General features: G+C 35.9%; 1 protein-coding gene across 4 annotated transcripts in view; it reads right to left on the bottom strand.

Annotated features, from left to right (window-relative positions):
• Nucleotides 1-1,917: 1,917 nt before the first annotated feature.
• The window catches only part of LOC150109158 (F-box only protein 44-like), a 59,437-nt gene continuing 37,532 nt past the window's right edge, over nt 1,918-23,822 (bottom strand). For all 4 annotated transcript variants that reach the window (XM_090411784.1, XM_090411794.1, XM_090411802.1 and 1 more), the window contains exons 4-5: nt 9,387-9,522; nt 1,918-2,334 (exon numbers count right to left, since the gene is read on the bottom strand). In XM_090411784.1, coding sequence (XP_090267910.1) covers nt 2,200-2,334; nt 9,387-9,522 — 271 coding nt within the window. In that variant the 3' untranslated portion in view covers nt 1,918-2,199. The remainder of the gene's footprint in view (nt 2,335-9,386; nt 9,523-23,822) is intronic.

The raw sequence follows: 23,822 nt of genomic DNA, 5'->3' as shown, positions 1-23,822 counted from the left end.
CGTCATGGCCGTTTGGGGGGGGGGGGGTAAATCAGGAACATTCAGCTGACATGCAAAAACTTGCAGAAACATTTGCATAAGTTGGACGTGTAAATGTGAAAAACAGTCATCAGTTCAACGTTAGTAGTGTTCTATCCTGGTACTACAGGTTTTATTCCTAGAAGGATACTGAGTGGTGAAGTGTAAGAAGTGAATGAAGAGAATGTGTTCCGAATACTGAGCATGCTAAATGTCAACAAGGCAGGGATACTAGATGGAATTTCACTATGTGTTTTAAGGGAACGTGCTATGGAACTGACTGTGCCATTAACTTGGCTGTTTGTTCAAGGATGATCTTGTTTTAGTAATCTGGCTTCCTTCAGTGGATGAGGTTAAGACATACACTATCATTTTTTTAAATTTTTCCAGGGTACCACATGAGAAGTTGATTTTTAAGTTGCATCATATGGATAATATGTTAGTGGAATGGAATGGTGATTGGCTCTCTGATAGATATCAGAGAGAGTTGTATAAGGGGGAAGCAGTATAAGGGAGTAGGTAGGTTACGAGTGGAGTTCCACAGAGATTAAATAGCAATGGTCCCTGGGACCACTGCTATTTAATCTTTATGTTAATGATATTGTCACAGGACTACAGGGAGATGTTCAGTTGTTTATAGATAATGTGAAGCTTGGAAGGGTTATTAGTAATAGTGCTGATGTTTTGGCTCTTCAAGAGGATTTGAATAAGCTGGAAGGGTGGGTAAGTGAATGGAGATATCAGTTTAATGCAACTAAATGTAAGGTTTAGAATTTGGGATTCACAGATGGCATGCTCCATACTCACTTGTTGGAGTTATACTGGAAGAAGTGGAAGAAACCAATGGATTTTGGAGTGATCGCAGAGAGAGGTTTGAATTTCTGAGGACATACTGCAAAGGTTCTTAAGACATCTCAGAGAATTGTAGCAATGCTGAGGAGAACATTGACCAAGAGAGATAAAAGTATTGTATAAAGCTCTGATCAGACCACCTCAGGATTTCTGTGCTCAGATCTAGTGAGCAGGATTTGAATGGGATGAAGTAACCTTGTAGAGGGTGCAAAAATGGATAATAAAAATGATATCAAGACTGTACAATGCTGATTATGAGGACAGAGCTTGGTGGACAGAAGGCAAATGGGAGATATGATTGAGATATTTAAACTGTTGAAGGGTTATGATCATATTAACACTGAGGAGATTTTTCATATGGTAGAACGAGGAAAAGGAGCAAGGACAAGAGGCCATCCCTGGAAGTTGCAAAATAAAATATTACAATGTAGGAGCATGGAATGCATTGTCTGAGAGGGTGGTGAATGTGCAGACTGTGGATGATTTTAAGGAGTGGTGTGATAGACTTTGTATTGACCTCCAACAATGAGTCTTGTGATTTCACAGAGGACAGGAAACTAATAATAATTTGGGATGGTGCACCTGAAACTTGAATGCTTGATGCTCTTCAGAGGAGAGCAATCCAGCTAACTGAAGATCCCTCCCCTTTCTCTTACATATTCACTCCAATTACTCTCTCACAGATGTTCTGTTTATTCAAGAGAACAGAATACTATAACTCTTCTGTAGGTATTTCCATGGATAATGTTTTGCTAAAGAACTACATATAAAATTAGTGTGTTTAAATCAAAAATATTGAGTGATATTTCATTTATCCAACCTTTGTATAACCACATCCTCAGCTAACCAACCAGTGAATGAATTAATGTATTTTTTTTTTTAAAAAAAAGGTAAAGTACAAATCCACTTTGCATATTAACAGATTCCTTTTCTCTTTACTGACACCCACTCACACCATTAATATCTTACAGGCTCTGAAATCTTTCACATATATTGAAAGAAAAACCATTATTACATGGGAATATTTCACTAATAATAAGCAAAACAGCCATGCTATAATATTTTATTTATACAAGCATATGTACAGTTTAGTACAAAGGATGATGTGCATTATTTGTAAGATTTTTGTCCATTCACGTAAGACTAATAAATTGTAACTGATGACCCTTAGGAATCATAAATTACCTGATGATCTCAATTATAAATTATAATAAATTACTATAGGATTTAATTATATATTTTTTTTCAAGCGTAATTACAATGTTTATGAATAGTGCTAATATATAAGTATATTTGTGGCTAGTTTCTTCATAAAACAATTTACATTAACTAGAAAGTAATTTGTACTGTTGCACAACTCATTTTACTTCCATAATGGCCTGCCCAGAATTGAGTATCACATCCACCATGACCATACTCTATGTATCGGACGCCATCCGGATAATCAGAGAACGTATGCTTTGCCTAGAAGAAAAAATGAATTCTGAATATAAATTCTGGGAATATAGATAAAGAAAAGTTTATTTTTTTTTTTTGAACATTTATTTAATAAGATTCAGTTGTCTTAGAAAAATAAAGTCTGTCATAGCTTAGTCATATCCTATTTTGTAGACTGTTTTGCAAAATGCACTGGTGTTGATCTTTTTTCTTTACTCATGCTTAGTCACACCATTAATATGTTAAATACGAGAAACGTCCAGAAAGTAAGTTCAGATGGGCTGTCAGAGAGAAACAAAAATATATTTACAAAAAGAACTTTATTGGAAATTAAAGTAGACGACTTTCACTACTTTTCTACATAATTTCTGCCATTGTTCAGGCACTTATCATAATAGGGCACCAAGAGTTGTATGCCTTCGCCAAAGAAGGTTGCCGCCTGTGATGCAAACCATGTATCGACTGCTTCTTTGACCTCATTGTCGTCATCTTGAAACTGCCAGCCACCAAGGAAAGATTTCAGATGTTTGAACAGGTGAAAGTCGCTTGGTGCGAGGTCAGGACGATATAAGGGATGATGGAATTGTTCCCAGCCGAAGCTCGCGAGAAGTTGTGTTACGAATCACTCATTGCGTGTTCTCCATAAACTTCAATAATTTGCCAATAAATTTCAGCTGCTTTAACATTCCTCGCATTCAAGAAATAGATAGCTGACCTAATTTCACATGCGGTGGGCGATTCAATCTTCTTAGACATTATGAACACACACCAAGAAGAGTGAGCACTGTGAGAATGTCTGAAAATGGCACCAACACCTTGCTAACAAATCAACAAACTCAGAACGCATGTGCACCATTGCGATCGCAGCGCTGCAGTGAAAATATTTAAAAACGGTGGACAATCCTTGTACATTCTGTGTAAAATTACAAAATGTATTTTACAGAGATTATTATTATCATTATTATTATTAAGAGAGACCTCCAGGGAGTTAGAGACTCATCGAAGGAGACCATATACTACACACACCAGCTATCATACTTATTCTTGAATTCATTCATACTGCTTGCACTCACAACATCCAAAGGCAATCCATTCCAACCGCGCACCACCCTCTAAGAGAAAAATCTAGCCCTCACACCCTTCTTGGCAGCCTTCATTCACAGCTTCCAAGGATGCCCTCTCACAAGTTCGTAAGTCTCAATCATATCACCCCTCTTTCTCCTGTTTGCTAGTGTCTACAGTCTACAAATTCTCAATCTGTCTTCATGATCAGTATTCCACAATCCTGATATCATTTTTAACACGCTTACATTTTTTTATTTTGTACAAAGAAGAGTGTTAAAAATGATATAATTTTTAACACTCTTCTTTGTACTCTTTCCAATATATATCAGAATCACAATGGAAACCAGGAGACCAGACCAGTGCACAATAGTCCAAATGAGTCTTATCAAGGCATTGTAAAGAGGCAAAACAACATTCTTAACTTTACATGTGAACATTCATTTCAGCATTGCAATTATCTTTTGAGTTGTATTTGCAATCTTTGCCACATGGCCCCTGAACTTCAACTTCCTATCTACTAACACTCCAAGATCCCTAAGCCTCATCAGTTTCTTCTAGCCTAATGCCACCAACATAATACGACATTAGATATCTAATCATGCCGAAGTGAATGACTTTATATTTACTGACATTGAACTGACACCCATTTTCCCATTCCACAATTCCAGCCTATTCAAATCATTCTGCAAAGACTGCATATCAGCAGTATTCCTGATTACCCTACCTCTCTTTGTATCATCAGCAAATAACTGTATGTCGCTTGTCAAATCCTTCCCAATTATCATTAAAGTACAGATTAAATAACAGTGGACCAAGCACTGATCCTTGTGGTACACCATTTGTTACCTTAAACCTTGCAGACTCAGATCCCCCCCGTATACCACTTTTTGATATCTGTCAGTCAGCCATCCTCTTATCCATGCTAGTATTGTATAACCCAAACCCATTTTCTAAAATTTATGCAACAGACTTCCATGCTGTATTCTGTCAAAAGCCTTAGCAAAATCCAAAAGTATCATGTTGTATCCAATCCCTTTGTCTAGTTCAATGGTAACATTGAACTAGACAAACTATAACACAATGGTGTTATAGTTTGTCTAGTTGGAACTATAACACAATGGTGTTATAGAATGTGAGCAAGTTGCAAAAACTTGACCTTCCTTTAGTAAACCCATGTTGTTCATTGCGAAGTAGAGATTAACTGTGAACCCATTTTTGAATGCAGACCCTAACCAATTTTTCCAAAATCTTCACAACCACTCCTGAGATACTAATTGGTCAATAGTTGGATACATCGGTCTTTGCACCCTTATGCAATGGCATTACCATACATTCCTTACATTCTTGTGGAATCTTCCCTGTTATGAAACTCATATTAAACATTCTGGTTAAAGGAATGGCCAGTTCAGCTGAACACTCTTTTAGCACACGTGCTGATATTCCATCAGTCCCTATTGCTGAATTCTTATTCAATTTGTGTAACAGCTCTAATACCTTGGCCTCACACCTGCGTTTCTTCATCTAGTGAAGAGCTAGCAGTGAGCTCAATGTTGTGTTCACCAGATTGATAGATTTTAACGAAATGGGCACTCGTTAACTGAACAACCTCTTCTGCATCTGTAACCCCCATGCCATCTGGATTTAGAAGAGTTATTCTTTCATATTCATTCTTTCTTTTACTTGTAGCATATCGATAGAATTCTTGTGGGTTGTCTTTAGCACACGGAGCCAGTTTCTTTTCATACTCAGACTTTGCTTTCTGTACAACAGTTGCAACTGTTCTAGCCTGCTGCTTATAACATTCATAACAGATGTCATCCTTATGCAAACAGTATTCCTTACACATTGTCCTTTTCTTACAAATATCTAGCTTAATAAGATTACACATCCATTTGACTCCAACTCTATTTATTCTTCGAACTCTCAGGACACATTCTGATATTGCATCATTTAAGTATTGTTTAAATGCTTCCCATGCAATGTCGATATTCTTTCCATCCAGCAACCGATCCCATTCCACTGAACTCAGTATACCCCTCAGTTGGTCATAATTTTCTTCTTTGTAGTTCAGCATGTAACCTTTTCTGAATGGAACATTCATAGACTTAGTCACTTCCCAAGTACCGCATGATCACTGTCACCAACTGGATGCGAAATAGTTACATCTTTAAGTGATACGCCCTCTGACACTATAATCAAATCTAACACTCTTTGACCTCGAGTTCCTTTTTTAACATGCTGCTTGAGGAAGTTGTCCTGCAACAGCTCAATAAATGCATTTTCATTCTTTTCATGAGATTCTACTGCTACCCAATCAATATTTGGATAATTGAAGTCTCCCATTATGATTACTCTTTTTGCGCTCATCTTTTCTATTTAGTGATGCATTTCTTCATCACTAACAACTGATCCACCAGGTCTGTAAGAACACCCCACACTTTTTTTTTTAATATGTATCCCATGTACAAAAGGTTGTACACCTATTGTGCATGCTCTCATTAGTATTATGGAGAAGCCAGAAATCTTACTCCAAAGACAAAAACACTCAATTCTTTTAAATTCAGGCCTCTAAAAATCATCTACCACCTAAGGGCATTCACAAGAATTCATGCTAGTGTGGAATTTGAAGCTATGCCAAATGGATAGCAGATACATTATTCCACTTAGTAGAGGCCAGCGTGAGTACTCAGAAATATTTAGTAGTCCAGGATATATGCTGCAAGCAAATATCCATTTTTCTGTTACTCATTAACATTTCTCATTATTGCTCATAATATAAGCACTCTGGCAAAAAAAAAAAAGAAAAAAGATTTAGATGCTACTTGGAACCTTAAAATATGTTTTGTAGATCACACTAGATAAAGTGCATGTATACCAAAGCAAAACACAAAATGTACCTTTCATGATTATTGGAGTGTTTTTACACATTTTCTGTTATCAACTAGAAGGCTAAAAAAAATCCAACCTGTCCAGAACTTTTCCTCTGCTATTTCTGAAAACTATTAATGCCAATAATTACATGTGGTAAGTGATTATTAATACTAAATTAATTCACTGATATGATGAACTGAGAATACATGTAAATTATGTAAAAGAAAAAAGTAATTAATAAGAAACATATTTCATAAGTATTCCAAGCTAAGTGATTAGCTTGGAATTTTGGGTAATTATTTGCATAAATTTCATTCCCTCTCCTCATGCACCTTCCAACACATGTCTCCATTAATGATTACTTGCCTTGTGCTCAGCGAGCTAGTTTGCCAATGCATGTCGTCTGTATCTCCTTTTGCTATTAGCAAAATGAGATAAGGGTGTCATCAAACGTGCCGTCTCTCTCAACTTTGCCTTCTTGCTGAACTTACCACTTTTGTTAGTTGCACTTCTATCTTTAGTAGCACTTCCTTCCTTCCTTTCTTCTTGAAAGCATCATATTCATTACATTCTATTCCAGTGACATTATTTTCCTAACTAAATCTCACTAAAGCCTAAAATTTTTTGCCAATTCAAGCTAACAAACTCCAAAAATTCCTCAGCCTTGTTCTTGACACTTTGGCATTAGTACATATGCATCAAAATATTCCATCGGGCTCATATTGACTCATTTGCAATCATAGCCCTTCTCGTTTATTTCTACAATACGATGGCTCACACTCTCATTTTCCTCTTCATTCTTCCAGTAACTATCATATCTTCTTGCATTCTACATATTTAACCTTTCAAATAATTTGTTTCGGACAAACTTATTAACTCTTATTTTTCCTTTATCATTAATCTTTGCACTAGTAAAGTACGATTCTGTCATGCACTCATTAAGCAAACTCCCTAATCGTGAAATTGCTATAAAATATTGTCTCCTTACTCTCTCTCCTTTCCTTTTCTATTTCCTTTCTTATTTTTTTTCTGCCATATAATTATGTCTCTTGTGAAAGATTCCTTGAAAGTGTGCTATTTCACTCTAAATCAGTCTGCTATTCTCTTCATATTTCATCACTTCTTTTTGTATTTCTTCTGATCCACCACTATTGTCCTTGACACTTTGGCCACCTTCATTTATTTTCATATTCCTCTCTTTGATCTTTATAACAGTAGCATTTTCACAATTTATTTAAAGGAAATTTGCTTTTAATTGGAAAGAATATTCTTTCACCATCATCAAATTCCTGATATGTATCTTCAAGGGATGTATGGGATGCTGTGATAGTACTATATGCTTAGATTTACATTATATTTTTTTCATGGGAAACTTAAATTATTACAAAGACAAAACACGCAAGAAAAGTCTTTGCATTTATATTTTAAGCATTAACCTAATTACCAACAATCTCATTTTTAATGAAATTAAGGGACCCAATTCTGATAAGTAAAATGTGTTTAAATGATATTTAAGTGGAATTAATAACATCCCTATAAATCATTTGACAAAGAGATGTAGTAATTCTCGTAGAAAGGCTTAGACGTTAGTTATACATGCTTATTACATTACTTAAGAAAATTACAACGTACAAAAAATCCAAAAAATATTGAAACCAGTGAACCACAACCCCCCCCACTTCACAACAAGGATTACTCTAAATCCATCACCATTCCCTACATCCGAGGCACCTCGGAAAAAATTACAAAAATCCTAAAAAAACATGACTTGACCACTTGTTACAGACCATATAGAAAATTGGCATCCCTTATCCGTTCCACAAAACACCAACCACTTCCCTTAGACCTACCTGGTGTATACCAGGTCCCTTGCAGCTGTAAACTGTCATACTTTGGCCAAACAGGCAGGACAGCAAATATCAAATTTCAGAACACAAGGACTACATCCGTTTTCACCAGTACAGCCACTCTAGTCTTGCCAACCATGCTCTGGATACACGCCACAGAATACAGTAGAAGAAAGCTATAATAATACACTGTAGTAAATTCAAATTTGAAAGGCTATTCATGGAATCAGCCTCAGCCCTAAGAAGCATGCCAAACCTCAACAAATTTGGTTGCATGAGACTGCCCCATATTTGGGAGACTTACACCAGAAGGCCTTCAGCCCAACGGCCAAGAATATTTACATAGCCCGCTAGGGGGCACCATCAGGACTTTTAGGAGAAACAACAGCTTCCTGCTTCGTCCTCATTTACTATGTGTAGTGCCTGCATGCACATGTCTTTATTTTAAGTTCCTGTGAAAATGGCAACATGACACTGCCTAAATATTGGAATTATAGATTAAAGTCTAATTTAATTTATATCCTTTGTACGTTGTAATTTCCTTAAGTAATTTATTAAGCAAAGAGCTGTAGTATAGGAGAGATGAAAGGAAAACAATGGCTGGGATGATAAAATTCAATACAAACATTCTGATTATTAATGGAGGTTAAAGCCATTTAGTTGCATAATTCTTTTGATGGTATCTAGTTCTTGTTGTAGGTTACAAAAATTAGAAAAGATGAAGTGGGCTCTATTGAGAAGAGTTCTGATGATATACACAATTCTATATCATCAGAACTGTATATTGTGGATGTGACTGGATAGTAAAGATGTCATTAATATTGCATATGCAAAATAAAGGTTGAGGGTGAATGGAGGAGAACAAGGTGTCTGCCAGGTTGTAAATAGAGACATTAGTAGTTGAGATATTCTGATTAGGATTGTGGTCAATCTCCTAATAGTTAGTTCTAGATAAGAGAAGAGAGTAGAAGACTATTAGTGGTCGACTTTTGTCTGCTTGTATAATCTAATGACTATCAGTATTATATAACAGTTGTGATGTGCTATTCGATGAGGTCTGTCATTTAAATGTCATCTAGGATGTGAGAAAGACTTGTAAGAACAATAAAACTGATTTATTAAGGGGAAGTGTGCTCCCATCTCCACTTTGCAAAACAAACATTATCCAGAAAAACACGTGCAACTAATAAACATAGGCTACTATGGGAGAACAGATTTAAATGTTTGGTAAAAATATTACGTTAAAGTCAAGTGAAGAGATAACAGATCATTCAGTGTTACACAAAAATGACTTACTTGTGTCCACTGTCTTCCTGTCCATTGTTCTTCCACATAAGGTCCATATTCAAACACATCAATACACTTCATATTACTATCGAGAAGGCTAACCTTTAAAATGAACTTACTACCACAATCAAATCTTGCAGCATGCCTAAAAGTAAAAATATATTTACATATTATTTTATAAATTAGCAGGCCGTTTCAAATAGAAATAATTTTCTAAGAATACAATCTCTTTCAGTTATTAACAGCATGCATCAATTAAGATGATAATAAGTAAAATATGAATTAATAAGTAAAATCTAGCCCATACACCCACGGCACTGCTCAAAATTTACTTTCTACTACTGAATATTACATGTGGTATTCTAGTAAATAAAGATATCCACATTCCTTAAACAAACAAAAGTAAACAAATATCTGCTAGGTGAAACGTAAGTCTGAAATAATTGGTAGTCGTATATGTGATAACTGCTTAATTACGTTTACTAGCTGAAAGTATGAGATGCCGTATATGTTATGCCTCATATTTTTTCACTGAGAAAATAGAATTCAATTGAACAATTGCTTTACACGAATTAATTCTCTATCATTCTCTATGCACTTTTGCCAGAAAGTGAATAGAGAATGACAGTCAGCATGTAGCCAGTGTATGCTGATCTTTTAAGAATCTTTATTCAGACATTAGACCTCTGCACAAACAGCTTGTTCAGCTCTCCTCATCATATGCAAAATGGCATCCTTCAGAGGGCTAATCAGGTGCCAGTTAGAGGATGCCTCTAACTATAGATCTGAACCAGACTATAGTTCAGATCTTTATATGGGTATCTCCTTAGAGTCCAGACTCATTGTGGAAGACACACTCTAACTTTTTTTTTTTTTATAAATAAAACCTAGCATGCCCCCTCCTTAAACTCATTCACAGTCAGGGCACTCACAGGTAATTCTGGCAATCTATTCCACTCACTCACACTTTCCATGCAAAAAAATCTAGCCCATACACCCTTACTAACTACACTCTTACACAATTTCCATTGGTGACCTCTAGGTTCTCTCTCTCTCTCTCTCTCTCTATTTTTTGTGTATCGAAAAATTTCCTTTGTGTGAATCTTACAGAACCCCCTTTAATAACTTATATAACATCCCCATTTTTCTGCCTATCAACTAAACATTGCAAGTAGTTATCTTAGCAGAGCCCTAAGCCATTCCATTAGTCACCCTCATTCTCCTAGATTCCATTCTGCCATATACTACTCTCAGATGTCTGTCTGTCTGCATATTAGCCACCTCCTTATCCATGCAACTAGCTTCATATCCATTCCCATTTGTTCTAACTTTTGTAATAGTTTTCCATGTGGTATTCTGTCAAATGTCTTTGCAAAGTCCAGGAATATCATGGGTGTAGCCATTTTCCTTATCTAATTCTACTGTCACTACTATAAAATGTGAATAAATCACTATGGCAGGACCAACCTTGTACAAAGCCATACTGCCCACCATTTTCCAAAACCACTCCTGAGATATTAATTGGTCATTTTGAGCTACTTGTATGAAGCTTCTATATTTGAATAAAAAAAAATAAATAAATAAATAAACAGGCATTACTTTCACACTATCCATTGTAAATTCTTCAACAGGTATTGCTAGATATCTACTGAACTCCTTTATCATTTTTTTAAAAATGAAAATCAAAGTAGAGACATTTATATACACTTACCACACAATTTTTTGTATCTTGAGAATCTCAGTATTCTCTGAAAGTTGAAGGTAATTAACAATCAGCTACTTCATCACCTGAAGACCTGCTAATTATTCAGTAATACTAGTATGAATTATGCCACTCAGATCCATAGCAGATATTATTGCACAGGCACCTCCAGGAGTCATACGACTCATTATGGGAGACTCAAACTGCACACACAATATCTGTGATACCTTCATTGAATCCAATAACAGACAAAGCATTTACAACTGACAACCTATTCCATTCATTCACTATTCTCCAAGTGAAAAATATGGTCCTCAAACCCTTGCTAACTGCACTCTTACCCCATTTCCAGGGGACGATCTCTTGTCAAGCACCCTCTAGCCAGGTGCTAAAATACTTCTCTGCACCAATCCTATAAAACTTGAAGTAATTTAAATGTTTCTATTATATCGCCTCTTTTTTGCCTATCAATTAACTTCTGTAACCTGCACCCCTTCAATCTACCACATAGGGAGTATTCCACAGGCCACTCACCTCTGTGGCTTCCTCGTCCCCAAGAAACCCAGGTAACCAGACCTGAGTATAGTAATCCAGATGGCTGTATCAAGGTCATATAAAGACGAATAACAACTCCTTGTCTCTACTTATTAGTGTGGTCTTCAATAGCCAAGTAATTCTATGAGCTACTGTTAAGTCGGAGTGAAACAAAATATTAAAGAAAATCACGTTTCACTCGGACTTAACATCATTCTCACTCTCTTGAGGAAAATAATGGTTTATCAGAAATAAAGAAGCACTTGTACAGAAATCGTAATTTAGTTTTTATATCTTATCTTATTTAGTAATGTGAAATTTCATTGTATTATTATTATATAGTTGCTTAGTCTATAATACTATGTAAATAACTAACCATTTGCTGGGTGAGAAATAATATCCTAAATGTGAAACAGCTTACTTCTGAGACACATAGTGAAAGCATGATGTACACATCAATGACGAAAGAGAGAAAAGCCGTGGTGTTTAAAAGGAGATGTAACACTGCAAATCAGGCTTTTAGACGTTTTTCTGCTGCTGTATTCTTGTGCCTTGGAAGTCCGGCTGGTATGGTAAGCCCCACATGGGTTTCCTTTGTTCGAGGAAGTTACGACCAAATGACCAAGGGAACTTACCAGTCGGAAATAAAAGCCCAGCAGATCATGATAGTGAAAAACTACAGAATAATTCCAGTATGAAGTATAGAGGGAACTCGTATAGAAAATCCCGAGGAAGTGTGAAGTAAAGCGGTCATATAAGGTAGTTGTCTGACGAAAAAATGAAGTGGCCAAAGTAGCATACCAGCAAATTGGTAAGGTGAAAACTTTATGTCTACTAACTAATGAATTGAATGAGAAGATTTTAATGTGTGTGCTAAGAGAGACTCTTTGAACTGCTGCTGATAGATTTAGAAGGAAATATGATAGTGTCTCATAAATGTATCTTGAAAGAGAGTGAATTACAAACGTTCTTAATTAGGTCTGAGATATATGTAAAATTTGAATAGGATTGTTAAAGAGAATCATGAATGGAATTTGATAAGTATTAAGAGTAAAATTTAATTGATTAGAGTAGGAAATTGAGACTAAGTGATTGTTAGTATTTATGTTTCTCAGATAGAAATTCATGAAATGGGATAATTAACTGTATGTAAGAGTGCTAATGCTGTATATAAAATTTAGTTGAATGAATAACTCAGTGCTTCTAAGTGTAATATATGTATTCTACCTGTAATAAAAATGTTTTGTTTTAATGTGAATGTTGTCTTGCCTGTACTTAGATTCTACTGCACTTGCTCATAAAATATAACGAACCACAAAAGGGCGGGAAATTGTATAATATAAGGTCATGACTGCAAGTTGTAAATTTATAGCTAAGAAGAGTGAATGCTGACCGTGTTCTAACTCCTTGGTCTTACATGTTTAGTATATCCTAGGATTCAGGGTGGCGCAGCGTAAACAAATAAATTTTCTCTGAATTTGAAAAGGGAGATAGAACCAGTGCTGAGAAAAAGAAATAGGCATCTGCCATTTGCATTTCTTTGTCTCACAGAACAACAGCTTCACTTTTATCAGGGATTCGGCAAATAACGTTATTGATAAGAAAGGATTAACCTGGAAATAATTAGTGTAGGATAGAAATAAGAGTTATAATATATATATAGTTGTAATAGAGATAAGAAAGGGCACATAAGGATAGGAAACGACACAACACTACCTTGACAACCTTAGCAATATGCTTTCTAAACTTACTCTGTCTACTATCATCCTCAAATCCTTAATTTTATCTATTTTCTGGAGTACAGATCCATCAATGTGGTATACAGCTAATCTATTTATCGCAAAATACATAACTTTACATTTCTCCACATTAAATTGACACCCATTATTTGTTGCCCATACTAACAGCCTATTTAAATCATCCTGCAAACTCTCCACATTGTCCTGATTAACTATTACTCTGCCAAATTTTGCCTTATCAATAAACTGATTATTTCCTATATTGTTTATGTACAAATTAAACAACAATGGTCCAAGCACAGAGCCTTGCAGCACACCACCATTCATATGCTTTCTCCTGGATTCTGTCTCTCTATATACTTTTCGGTAGCCAACTTTTTATTAATATCACCAGTTTCATATCCATTCCCATTTGTTTAAGTTGGCATAACAGAGTTCATATGGTATCCTTCAAACAACTTTGTGGAATCCAGCAATATCATCATGTAGCTATTTCCTTTATCAAACTTAGCTGTTGCTATTATAAAAATGATAGTAAATTACTAAGACATGATTGGCCCTTCGCAAAGCCATGCTGCTCCTTGTAGAGTATCATATTCTTATCCACCCATTCCAACTTTTACATTATTTTTACCAACTCCTGAAATGCTGACTATTGCTATCATAGACTTAAATCCTCCTTTATGCAAAGGAATTATTTAGCCTTATTTTCACTCCCTTGAGACTTTGCCAGGGCTGAGACTTGAATTAAACAGCCTAGTCAAAGGCATCACCAGTTCCCTGGCATGTTCTCATGAAACATGAGCTGATATTTCACCTAATTAAACAGTTGTATTTGCATTGTGATCATCCAATACTAAGTATCTCCAATTTATCAACCTCAGTTCTCACATCAGCCCAGCAATATCCTCACTTGGATGACATATTCTTGTAAAGTCTCAGTAGCTCAACTATTACCCTTATATCATTGGTACTCATATAAGTTATCCTTCCGTACTCATTGTTCCTCCTATTTGCTATATAACAAAAGAACTCCTTGGGATTTCCTTTCCAGCCAATTTCTTCTCATAATCTGATTTTGGCTTAAAATACCATGCTGATCACCTCTCTTACCTGATCCTTGTACTATTCATGAGCTTTCTTGTCACCTTTCTCCATGAATACCCCTAAGCAACATTTTCCTTTTTTTTTTTTTGCAGCTCATAATTAATGATGTTACTCATTCATCTAACTCCTACATAATTTACCCTCTTGACCTTAGGGTATACCAGTCTGATATTGCTTCCTCTAAATACTTCAGATATCCCATCCACTGTGAATATCCTTCTGTTGCAGATCTTTATGCCACGGCACTGCTCAAAATTTCCTCCTAAGCTTGTCATAATCACCTTGTACTTCCATACATCTCTTAACTAAATTTCCACATTTCTTCTACCTCCCAAGTCAAGACATCATGATCACTCTTCCCAATTGGAGGCATCGTAGCCAACTTAGATATGGAGAAGTCTACTGATCTTATAACTGGATCCAACCCTCTCATATCCTGAGTCCCCTATATCACATGCTGCTTCAAGTAATTATCTCTTAGTAAGCGTATAAATTACATTTCCTTCCTGCCATGTGATCTTTCCTCCTTCCAGTATGTCTCCAAAGTTGAAATCCCACATAATAATTTGTACTTATTGTACCAATCTGCTGATGCACATCTTCTATGTCATCCCTGGTGCCCCCCCCCACGGCCTATAGCAGCAACCAGTTTTATACTTGGTCCTGTTGCCCTCAATCTCACACCAGATTACCTCAAAAGAACTGCCTTCAGTCTGGCTGACTCCCACTCTTGTTGGCACAATTCATCTACTATCATCAGCAGCACCCCACTTCCCATCCTGTCTCCTTTATCCTCCTTGAAAATGCTAAACCCTAGTCTGCATCATCCGCCTTTGTCCAAAGGTGGATGTTGCACCTATCATGGAAAAGTTTGCCACTGATCTGACCATTTACAAGCATTTGGTCAGATTTAGCATGGAGAGAGTTTTGCAAAACTGCCATTCTGTGGTCAACATTCTGCTCTCAGGAATTGGGTAACAAGTTTTCTCTTTGGTTCATTCATTGGATGTCATGGTGAATGGCTTTCTCTTCCCCACCCTCAAGAATTCTCAGCCAACACATCAGTATCCCAAGACAATGCTACATCTCCTGTACATAAATGACCATCTCTCAATGACCTTAAATTCTATCCATGGTCCAGTTATTGTAATGCTGTATTCCTCCTGCTTGTCTGAGACAAAACTTGCAGTTCTCAAACATCCCAAGTCTTAAAATCTTCTACAATCAGTGCTCAATGATCTCTATAACTATTCATTAATGGGAACTGGAATATGAATAATATACTTATTTTCGATATCTGCCGTCAGTTATAAAGAGCACTAGTTAAAAAGTAGCCCGTGTTCATAAGACAATTATAATTTTATGCATATTTAATCCTTAAAGTGAAATTAATTCTTAACATCAACATTTATAAAGACTTAGTATAGTCATATTTGTTTAGCCCCTGTAAAATTATTATAGATATTCTATGTTATAAATTAGACATGTTATAGACGTTACATATTATATTATAATTTAGGCATTTTTTTTAGTCGTAATAAAAAGAAAGTAAGTTTCTAAAAAGGCTTGTCTTTTTTAAAAATTTATTAAGGAAATAAAATTATTTGTATATTACATTACAGCAGAAAAGCCAAACTGAGTACAAAGACGAAGTCTGCAAATATGTGTTCTAACTGGGTCTGTTTGACTGTTTTGAGGGATGAACAGCCTGAGTTTCTAGGAGAAAAAAACACCTCCATATGAGACTAACAAACTCATCTTTAATTGAAAAGCCACAATAAAGGTTTTTCACATCAGAGATAGGATTTAAATGCAGGTCTTTCCAGCCAAGTGGCTTGGCTTTGTTGAAACCAACTGAGCTAAAGAGACTCCTGTTTGCAGAACTACAACTTCCAAAAAAACTGATACTACATGTGGCACTACTCAAAAGACATGATCTACCGAGAATTAGTATTTCTTCCATTTATTATTTCTTTGATTTAGGGTTTCTCTCACATGGCATCATTTTCAAGTTCGGCTCTCTTCAGAGGCCACAGAGAAATCCTTAAAAATTAAATTTGTGATGAAAAGTCATCATCATCGTATCAAGGATTTAGCCTTAGCATGGCCTGTTCCAGCCTTAGAAGTCATCGTTGAATCGTTTAAGAGGACGTCCTGGTTTTCTTTTTCCTAATGGCTTGTACTTTAAGGCTTGTTTTGGTAATCTTTCTGTTTTCATTCTTTGAACGCGTTCCACCCATTTATGTTTATATTTTTTAATTTTTTCTATTACTGGTTCTTGGTTTAATTCTCTTGGTGATGAAAAGTGCAGCCCATATATGAGAGCTCTGAAGTAGGTAGAAGAACATTTCAAACTAATTCCACCAACAACAAAAAAAAGTTCTCTCTCTTGAAATGGCATATATAAAGTAACTGGAATTATTGCATGAAGTTTCTTCGATTTTATTTTCTTTCTGCAGAGAAAATTAGAAATATGAACAAAGCCTGTTAGATTAGCTGTATTCCATAGGCTCTATACCTGCCTCTGTGAACTTCAACAGGTTTAACAAACTTAAGCATTAGTGCAGAATATACAAACAACTTGTAATAAATAAAAGTATAATGACATCCACTTGAGCCTGTTCTTTTGTGAGTATAATTAGAGTATATTTAACATGTTCATGTTGGGGTGAGAAGAATCCTCTCTGACAGATGGCAATCTTATGGTGATACGAGATGTCTCCTCTTGACCACCCACCCTATTTGCATATCGGTAGAAGTGCCACATATTGCAACAGAGGTCCTTTGATTATTATCAAACCTGTGTAGATAGTGATGATGGGAAAAGGAATGCATTTGTTTCAGGATATATTAGATTAGAAAACAATAAGGAGAATCCTATATTTCATTGATATATTTAGATTACTAAAAGGCATAAATATAAGAATTGACAAAATAAAAGGAAGAGAAAGAACAGGTTGTTATGTGTTCATTGTCTGTAATTTATCTAATTCATTCACTCTATAGGGCCTCAAAGGTTATCTACTAACTTGAATCCTGTGAAACATCCCCTTTTTGAACTCAGGCAAATTTGTTTGATTAATTGCTGCGCCAGCCTAAGTCTAAGGATAGAAATATCTTATCCTAGGGAAAGTTCACAGAGATTAAGTGTCATCAATAATATTAAATTAGATCATGAAGCTGTGGATACCTTAGCATTGCAGTCGTAGCCCTTTACTCTTAATTTTCTTTGGGTATTCGCTGCATGCATAGGTTTGATATTTTTATGAGTGGTGAAGTTAGTCAACATGCTCAGAATACATATATGCATAAATTAGAAAATTTGTTTATTTTACAACTAAAGATTACAAAGAAAAGCACAATGTTAATGGCAATACTAAGATAAAGAATTGTTTAGAATTTCATGCACAACTCTCTCACTTTAAATATACAAATCATTGTTACATTAAAGAATCATTTAAGCAAATACTACATTTATCACATATTATCTGGTGCGTATTTGGCACAAAACATTATTCAGGTTCTTAGATCATATGATTTCTAATATCAATTCCATTACAATAACTGCTGCAATCACACAATACTAGGATTCTCAGACAAACAGTCCAATGAGATTTACGAGTGTCCCTGACTATATTAAGTCATCAAAGTTCACTTCCCTTCAGAAAGGATCTAAATTTCTTCCATTCACAAATATCTAAACAATGTAATAAGAAATTCACAGTACTTATCTACACTGCACGGTCTGCATTGAGATCTTTTCATCCGTCGCTTCTAGTGGAATTTCACTGTTGTTACAACTCGCTGCCACGTGGGAATCACGTGCACAATATGAATCTGGCACTCGTCTTTGTTATCTAACATCGGCTTGCTCCCGCAGATGGCCCACGATTTGGATCTGCCGTTGTCTGGTGCATCGCCTTGCCGGAACTTATGCTAGTCAGCTACGGGAACATAGAGACTCGACATCGCTACCTTAGCACGATAAGAAAGCCAGAACAGAGAAATAAAGGGGGGGGGAGTATTCAGACCTGTGCTGTCATATTTATTTCATTTCTCAGTGCCCTCTTTTCGACTTCGAATCTCCCACATGGGAGCCCCTCTATTCGTTCTGCCTGGGTGATGTCATTCTGCCACCTTACGGAGGCCTGTATTTTCATGCCCTGAACGTCTTCCACGAATTCTTCAGCCTCGGTCGTCGCATCATAACCATAGTGTTTCTGCAACCTTTGACCTTTCGTTGGCAGTGTGTTAACCTTCTTGCCTGCACAGTTTTAATTCTAAATGGTTAAGTTTTCATATATATTCAAAATACATTATTTCTATTACATCGTTTTAGATTGCATAAAACCTCAGACTTAATACTTCGTCTTTTATCTTATTCTTTCCATGTCAACACGATATTTTTTCTTGATCAATTTAAGTTTGACTGCTAAAAGGGCAAGCATGTTCATCCAGTTAAGCACATCCTGTTAGATCCTGTATGAGCGACTCTTTTGTGAATAAAGTCTCCATTCATGATCTAACAAGGTGAACTGGAATACTTTAATGAGAGGCAGTTGTGCTAATAATTATATGTGTGTCCAGTAAGTTGATGGGTTGGAGCCAATTACATGATTCTATAACTTTTAGGCATGAATATTCACATTCACGATAGGGGAAAAATTAAAAATAAATAAATATAATAAAATGTGAAATATAACTTCAACCGATAATAAGTAGCTGTATATATTGGTAGCTCACTAAATGACTATAGGAAGGGGCTTATCCAATGAAGTATGCTGATTGGGTGATTCATCTTGGCATGGCAAGAATATGTGCGAGTTGATGGAGCAGCAAATCATTTTGTCCAATTTGTTGTGCTTATTTGTATTTATTTCTATTTTTATTTGTTTGCTAAGAGTTTTCTTTTATTTACTAATGATCAGTGTACACGTTTTACACAGTAATATATATACATAATTTCTGATCACTGTCATCATAATTATCCACCTGTTCGAGAATTCTATCTTATCAATAACAAATATCCTATATACATACACTAGTATTTTGCTAGACATAACTAGATGCAGTCCTGTTCTTATAATACATAGAAGGATCCATTTTTGTCCAGGAATACATGAATTTTCACTATATTTATTCTTTTAGAAGAGTGAACTGAACATGTTCCTATATATTGGTAGCTCACTAAATGACTATAGGAAGGGGCTTATCCAATGAAGTATGCTGATTGGATGATTCATCTTGGCATGGCAAGAATATGTGCGAGTTGATGGAGCAGCAAATCATTTTGTCCAATTTGTTGTGCTTATTTATATTTATTTCTATTTTTAGCTAAGAGTTTTCTTTTATTCACTAATGATCAGTGCACATGTTTTACACAGTAATATATATATATAATTTCTGATCACTGTCATAATTATCAACTTGTTCGAGAATTCTATCTTATCAATAACAAATATCCCATATACATGTATGTATATATACACACCCTAGTATTTTGCTAGACATGACTAGATGCAGTCCTGTTCTCATAATACATAGAAGGATCCATTTTTGTCCAGGAATACATGAATTTTCACTCTATTTATTCTTTTAGAAGAGTGAACTGAACATGTTCCTATACAATGAAAAACATTCTAACCGGACATTTTTCAGAGAAAGCAAATTGACGTAAGGAAACTAATATTACTTTCAAGTCTCAAAGAAATCTAAAATGGATGGAAAACATAGTAGAAGACGAGAATGGATAAAGTTGTGGAAAAGCATGCACACACACACACACACACACACACACACACACACACACACACACACACACACACACACACACACACACACACACACACACACAGGCCTATATACCTATTTAGTGTTATGATTATATCCCATCCCCAACAGACACCATACTGCAGATGGAAGAAAAAGCAAGTACTTTTATTGTATCACTAAATAATACAGTACAGACATTCACAGTCCAAGTACTGTTTAATGACAATTAATGTAATTAAAGATGACTGGAATGAAAATGTCTTTACATATGAAAAAGTCCTCCCATACCACAGACACTATAGTGCATATACATGCAACCAACACAAAGTCCTATCGTAGCACCAAACATAGAATCTAATTAAATACATTTGTCCTAACATCTTTCAAATTTTTAGTTGCAGAAAATGTGGTAATACTTATTTATTATGCAGGCAATGGATGCCAAACAGATATTTCTATATTATTAAAACTTAAGGAATTGAACAACGTAGTTAAGGATATAAATTAAATTAAACTTTAATAAATATTTTCCGATATTTCGGCAACGTCACGTTGCCATCTTCTAAAGGAACTTACAAAAAAAGTTACGTGCACGTAGGCACTACAACACAGAAACTGGGAATGAAGAGATGAAGCTATTGTTCTCCTAACAGTCCTGATAGTGCCCTCTAGCGGGCTAAGTAGGTGTTCTTGGCCGTTGGGCTGAAGGTCTGCTGATGTAGGCCTCCCAAATTTGGGACAGTCGCATACAACCAAATTTGTTGAGGTTTGGAGAATTTCTTAGGGCTGAGGCTAATTCCATAAAGAGTCTTTCAAATTCGTATTTGCTACGGTGTATCACTGTAGCTTTCTTTCACCGTATTCTGTGGCGTGTATCCAGAGCATGGTCCGCAAGCCCAGAATGACTGTATTTGTGAAAACGGATGTAGTCCTTGTGTTCCGAAATTCTGATATTCGCTGTCCTGCCTGTTTGGCCAAAGTAAGACAATTTACAACTGCAAGGGACTGGTAAACACCAGGTAGGTCTAGGGGAAGTGGTTGGTCTTTAGTGGAGCAGATAAGGGATGCTAATTTTCTGTAAGGTTTGTAACAGGCCATGTTTTTTTAAGATCTTGGTAATCTTTTCTGAGGTGCCTCGGATGTAGGGAATGGTGATGGATTTAGAGTAATCCTTGTTGTGGAGGGGGGGGGGGATCTGTGGTTTGTAGGTTCTAACATTTTTTGGATTTTTTTTTTGGGGGGGGGGGTAGCCATTGGCTGAGAAAGTGTTGAGGATGTGATTTAGTTCAGTGTTTAGGGGCAAGTCGTTTGAACAGATTAGTTTAGCCCTGTTGTATAGTGTTTTCACTACTCCATATTGTTGTGGGGGGAGGGGATTGTTGGTGAATGTATCTGCCTGTATGGGTGGGTTTTCTGTAAACTGAGAAAACCAAGGTTCCGTTAGGCTGGCGGGTGACTAGTGTGTCTAGGAAAGGGAGGCTGTTGTTTTCCTCTTTTTCCAGAGAGAATTTGATTCTGGGGTGTTGGTTGTTTAAGTGTGTTAAGAAGGAGAGAAGTGTTTCAGAGCCATGTGGCCAAATAGCAAACTCAGTTTACAGAAAACCCACCCATACAGGCAGATACATTCACCAACAATCCCCCCCCCCTCACAACAATATGGAGTAGTGAAAACACTACACAACAGGGCTAAACTAATCTGTTCAAACGACTTGGCCTTAAACACTGAACTAAATCACATCCTCAACACTTTCTCAGCCAATGGCTACCCCCCCCCCCCCCAAAAAAAATCAAAAAAATATTAGAACCTACAAACCACAGATCCCCTCCCCACCTCCACAACAAGGATTACTCTAAATCCATCACCATTCCCTACATCCAAGGCACCTCGGAAAAGATTACCAAGATCTTAAAAAAACATGACCTGACCTCCTGTTACAAACCTTACAGAAAATTGGCATCCCTTATCCGCTCCACTAAAGACCAACCACTTCCCCTAGACCTACCTGGTGTTTACCAGGTCCCTTGCAGTTGTAAACTGTCTTACTTTGGCCAAACAGGCAGGACAGCGAATATCAGAATTTCGGAACACAAGGACTACATCCGTTTTCACAAATACAGTCATTCTGGACTTGCGGACCATGCTCTGGATACACGCCACAGAATACGGTGGAAGAAAGCTACAGTGATACACCGTAGCAAATACGAATTTGAAAGACTCTTTATGGAATCAGCCTCAGTCCTAAGAAATTCTCCAAACCTCAACAAATTTGGTTGTATGCAACTGCCCCAAATTTGGGAGGCCTACATCAGCAGACCTTCAGCCCAACGGCCAAGAACACCTACTTAGCCCGCTAGAGAGTACCATCAGGACTGTTAGGAGAACAATAGCTTCATCTCTTCATTCCCAGTTTCTGTGTTGTAGTGCCTACGTGCACGTAACTTTTTTTGTAAGTTCCTTTAGAAAATGGCAACGTGACGTTGCCGAAATATCGGAAAATATTTATTAAAGTTTAATTTAATTTATATCCTTAACTACGTTGTTCAATTCCTTAAGTGTTTTAATAATGCAAAACCAACGTATAGGCCTGTCTACGAGATATTTCTATAGTTTTCACAGTTGCACTTATCATCTGGATATATAAACAGCCTTATTTTATGGGATTTTTCCTTGCTGTCAGATATTGCTAAATATTTTTTAATGTCATTTGATGAACAAAAATTTTTGCCTGCCAATGATTCCATTCCATTCCACTCAAGTTCAATTTTATTCCCTGATTTACTTTGCCCTATTGCTTGTTGGATTTATTGTAATCTTATTTCTTCCATTGTGTAGTTAGTAAGGAAATTAAAATGAAGAAATGCTATCTTGTCATAAATTTTAGAAGGGGTTCAGCCATATTTTTTCTTTATTTCAATTTTCACTTTTATCTCCTTATTCACATTTCTTAGAATTTTGGATGTATTTGGTCTCTTTATTATAAGATCTTAAGACCTCTTTTCAGTTTTGTTGTGAAGTGATCCATGTTTCTCTATTTTTTTTCCAGCATGCGTTTTATTTATTTATTTATTATTATTATTATTATTTTTTTTGTAATTGTTCTTTTGCGTCTATAAATTTATCCAATGTTTGTATGTATTTTTCTTGTCTCTGATTATTGCTTGAACGTTGCCAAAAACCAAGTCAATAAATAATAATCGATAAATATAATAAATGCAGGAACAATAAATGTTCCTGCATTTATTATATGGATTTTAAATTATTCAATTCTATCTCTATATCATCATTTTCATTTATATATATGTTCTAGTTGTTTTTTTTTCTTCAAAAAATAAATGAAGTATTAACTATCTTTATTTTCATCCAAGAATTGAATTCTAAAAGATTCTCTGGGATTTTTCTTTGCATTGATTTGGTTAATTTAAACCATCTTGGGGGTATACTTAATTTTCCTTGTAATAGATAATGATCTGATTCTATTTCTGCATCTAATACCTGATCTAGTATCACACTGTTTTTCTACTAGCCATTATAGTCCATTAAACTTTTTAGGTTTCTTGTTTCCCAACTGAATTTATGGTGATCTTTATGCT

This window comes from Typopeltis vanoorti, chromosome 2 (genome assembly GCF_054136105.1).
Source record: "Typopeltis vanoorti isolate ZY-2024b chromosome 2, IOZ_Tvanoo_1.0, whole genome shotgun sequence".
Lineage (NCBI taxonomy): Eukaryota > Metazoa > Arthropoda > Arachnida > Uropygi > Thelyphonidae > Typopeltis > Typopeltis vanoorti.
The sequence above is the reverse complement of the archived record's forward strand: the minus strand, read 5'-3'. Positions and strand labels throughout refer to the sequence as shown.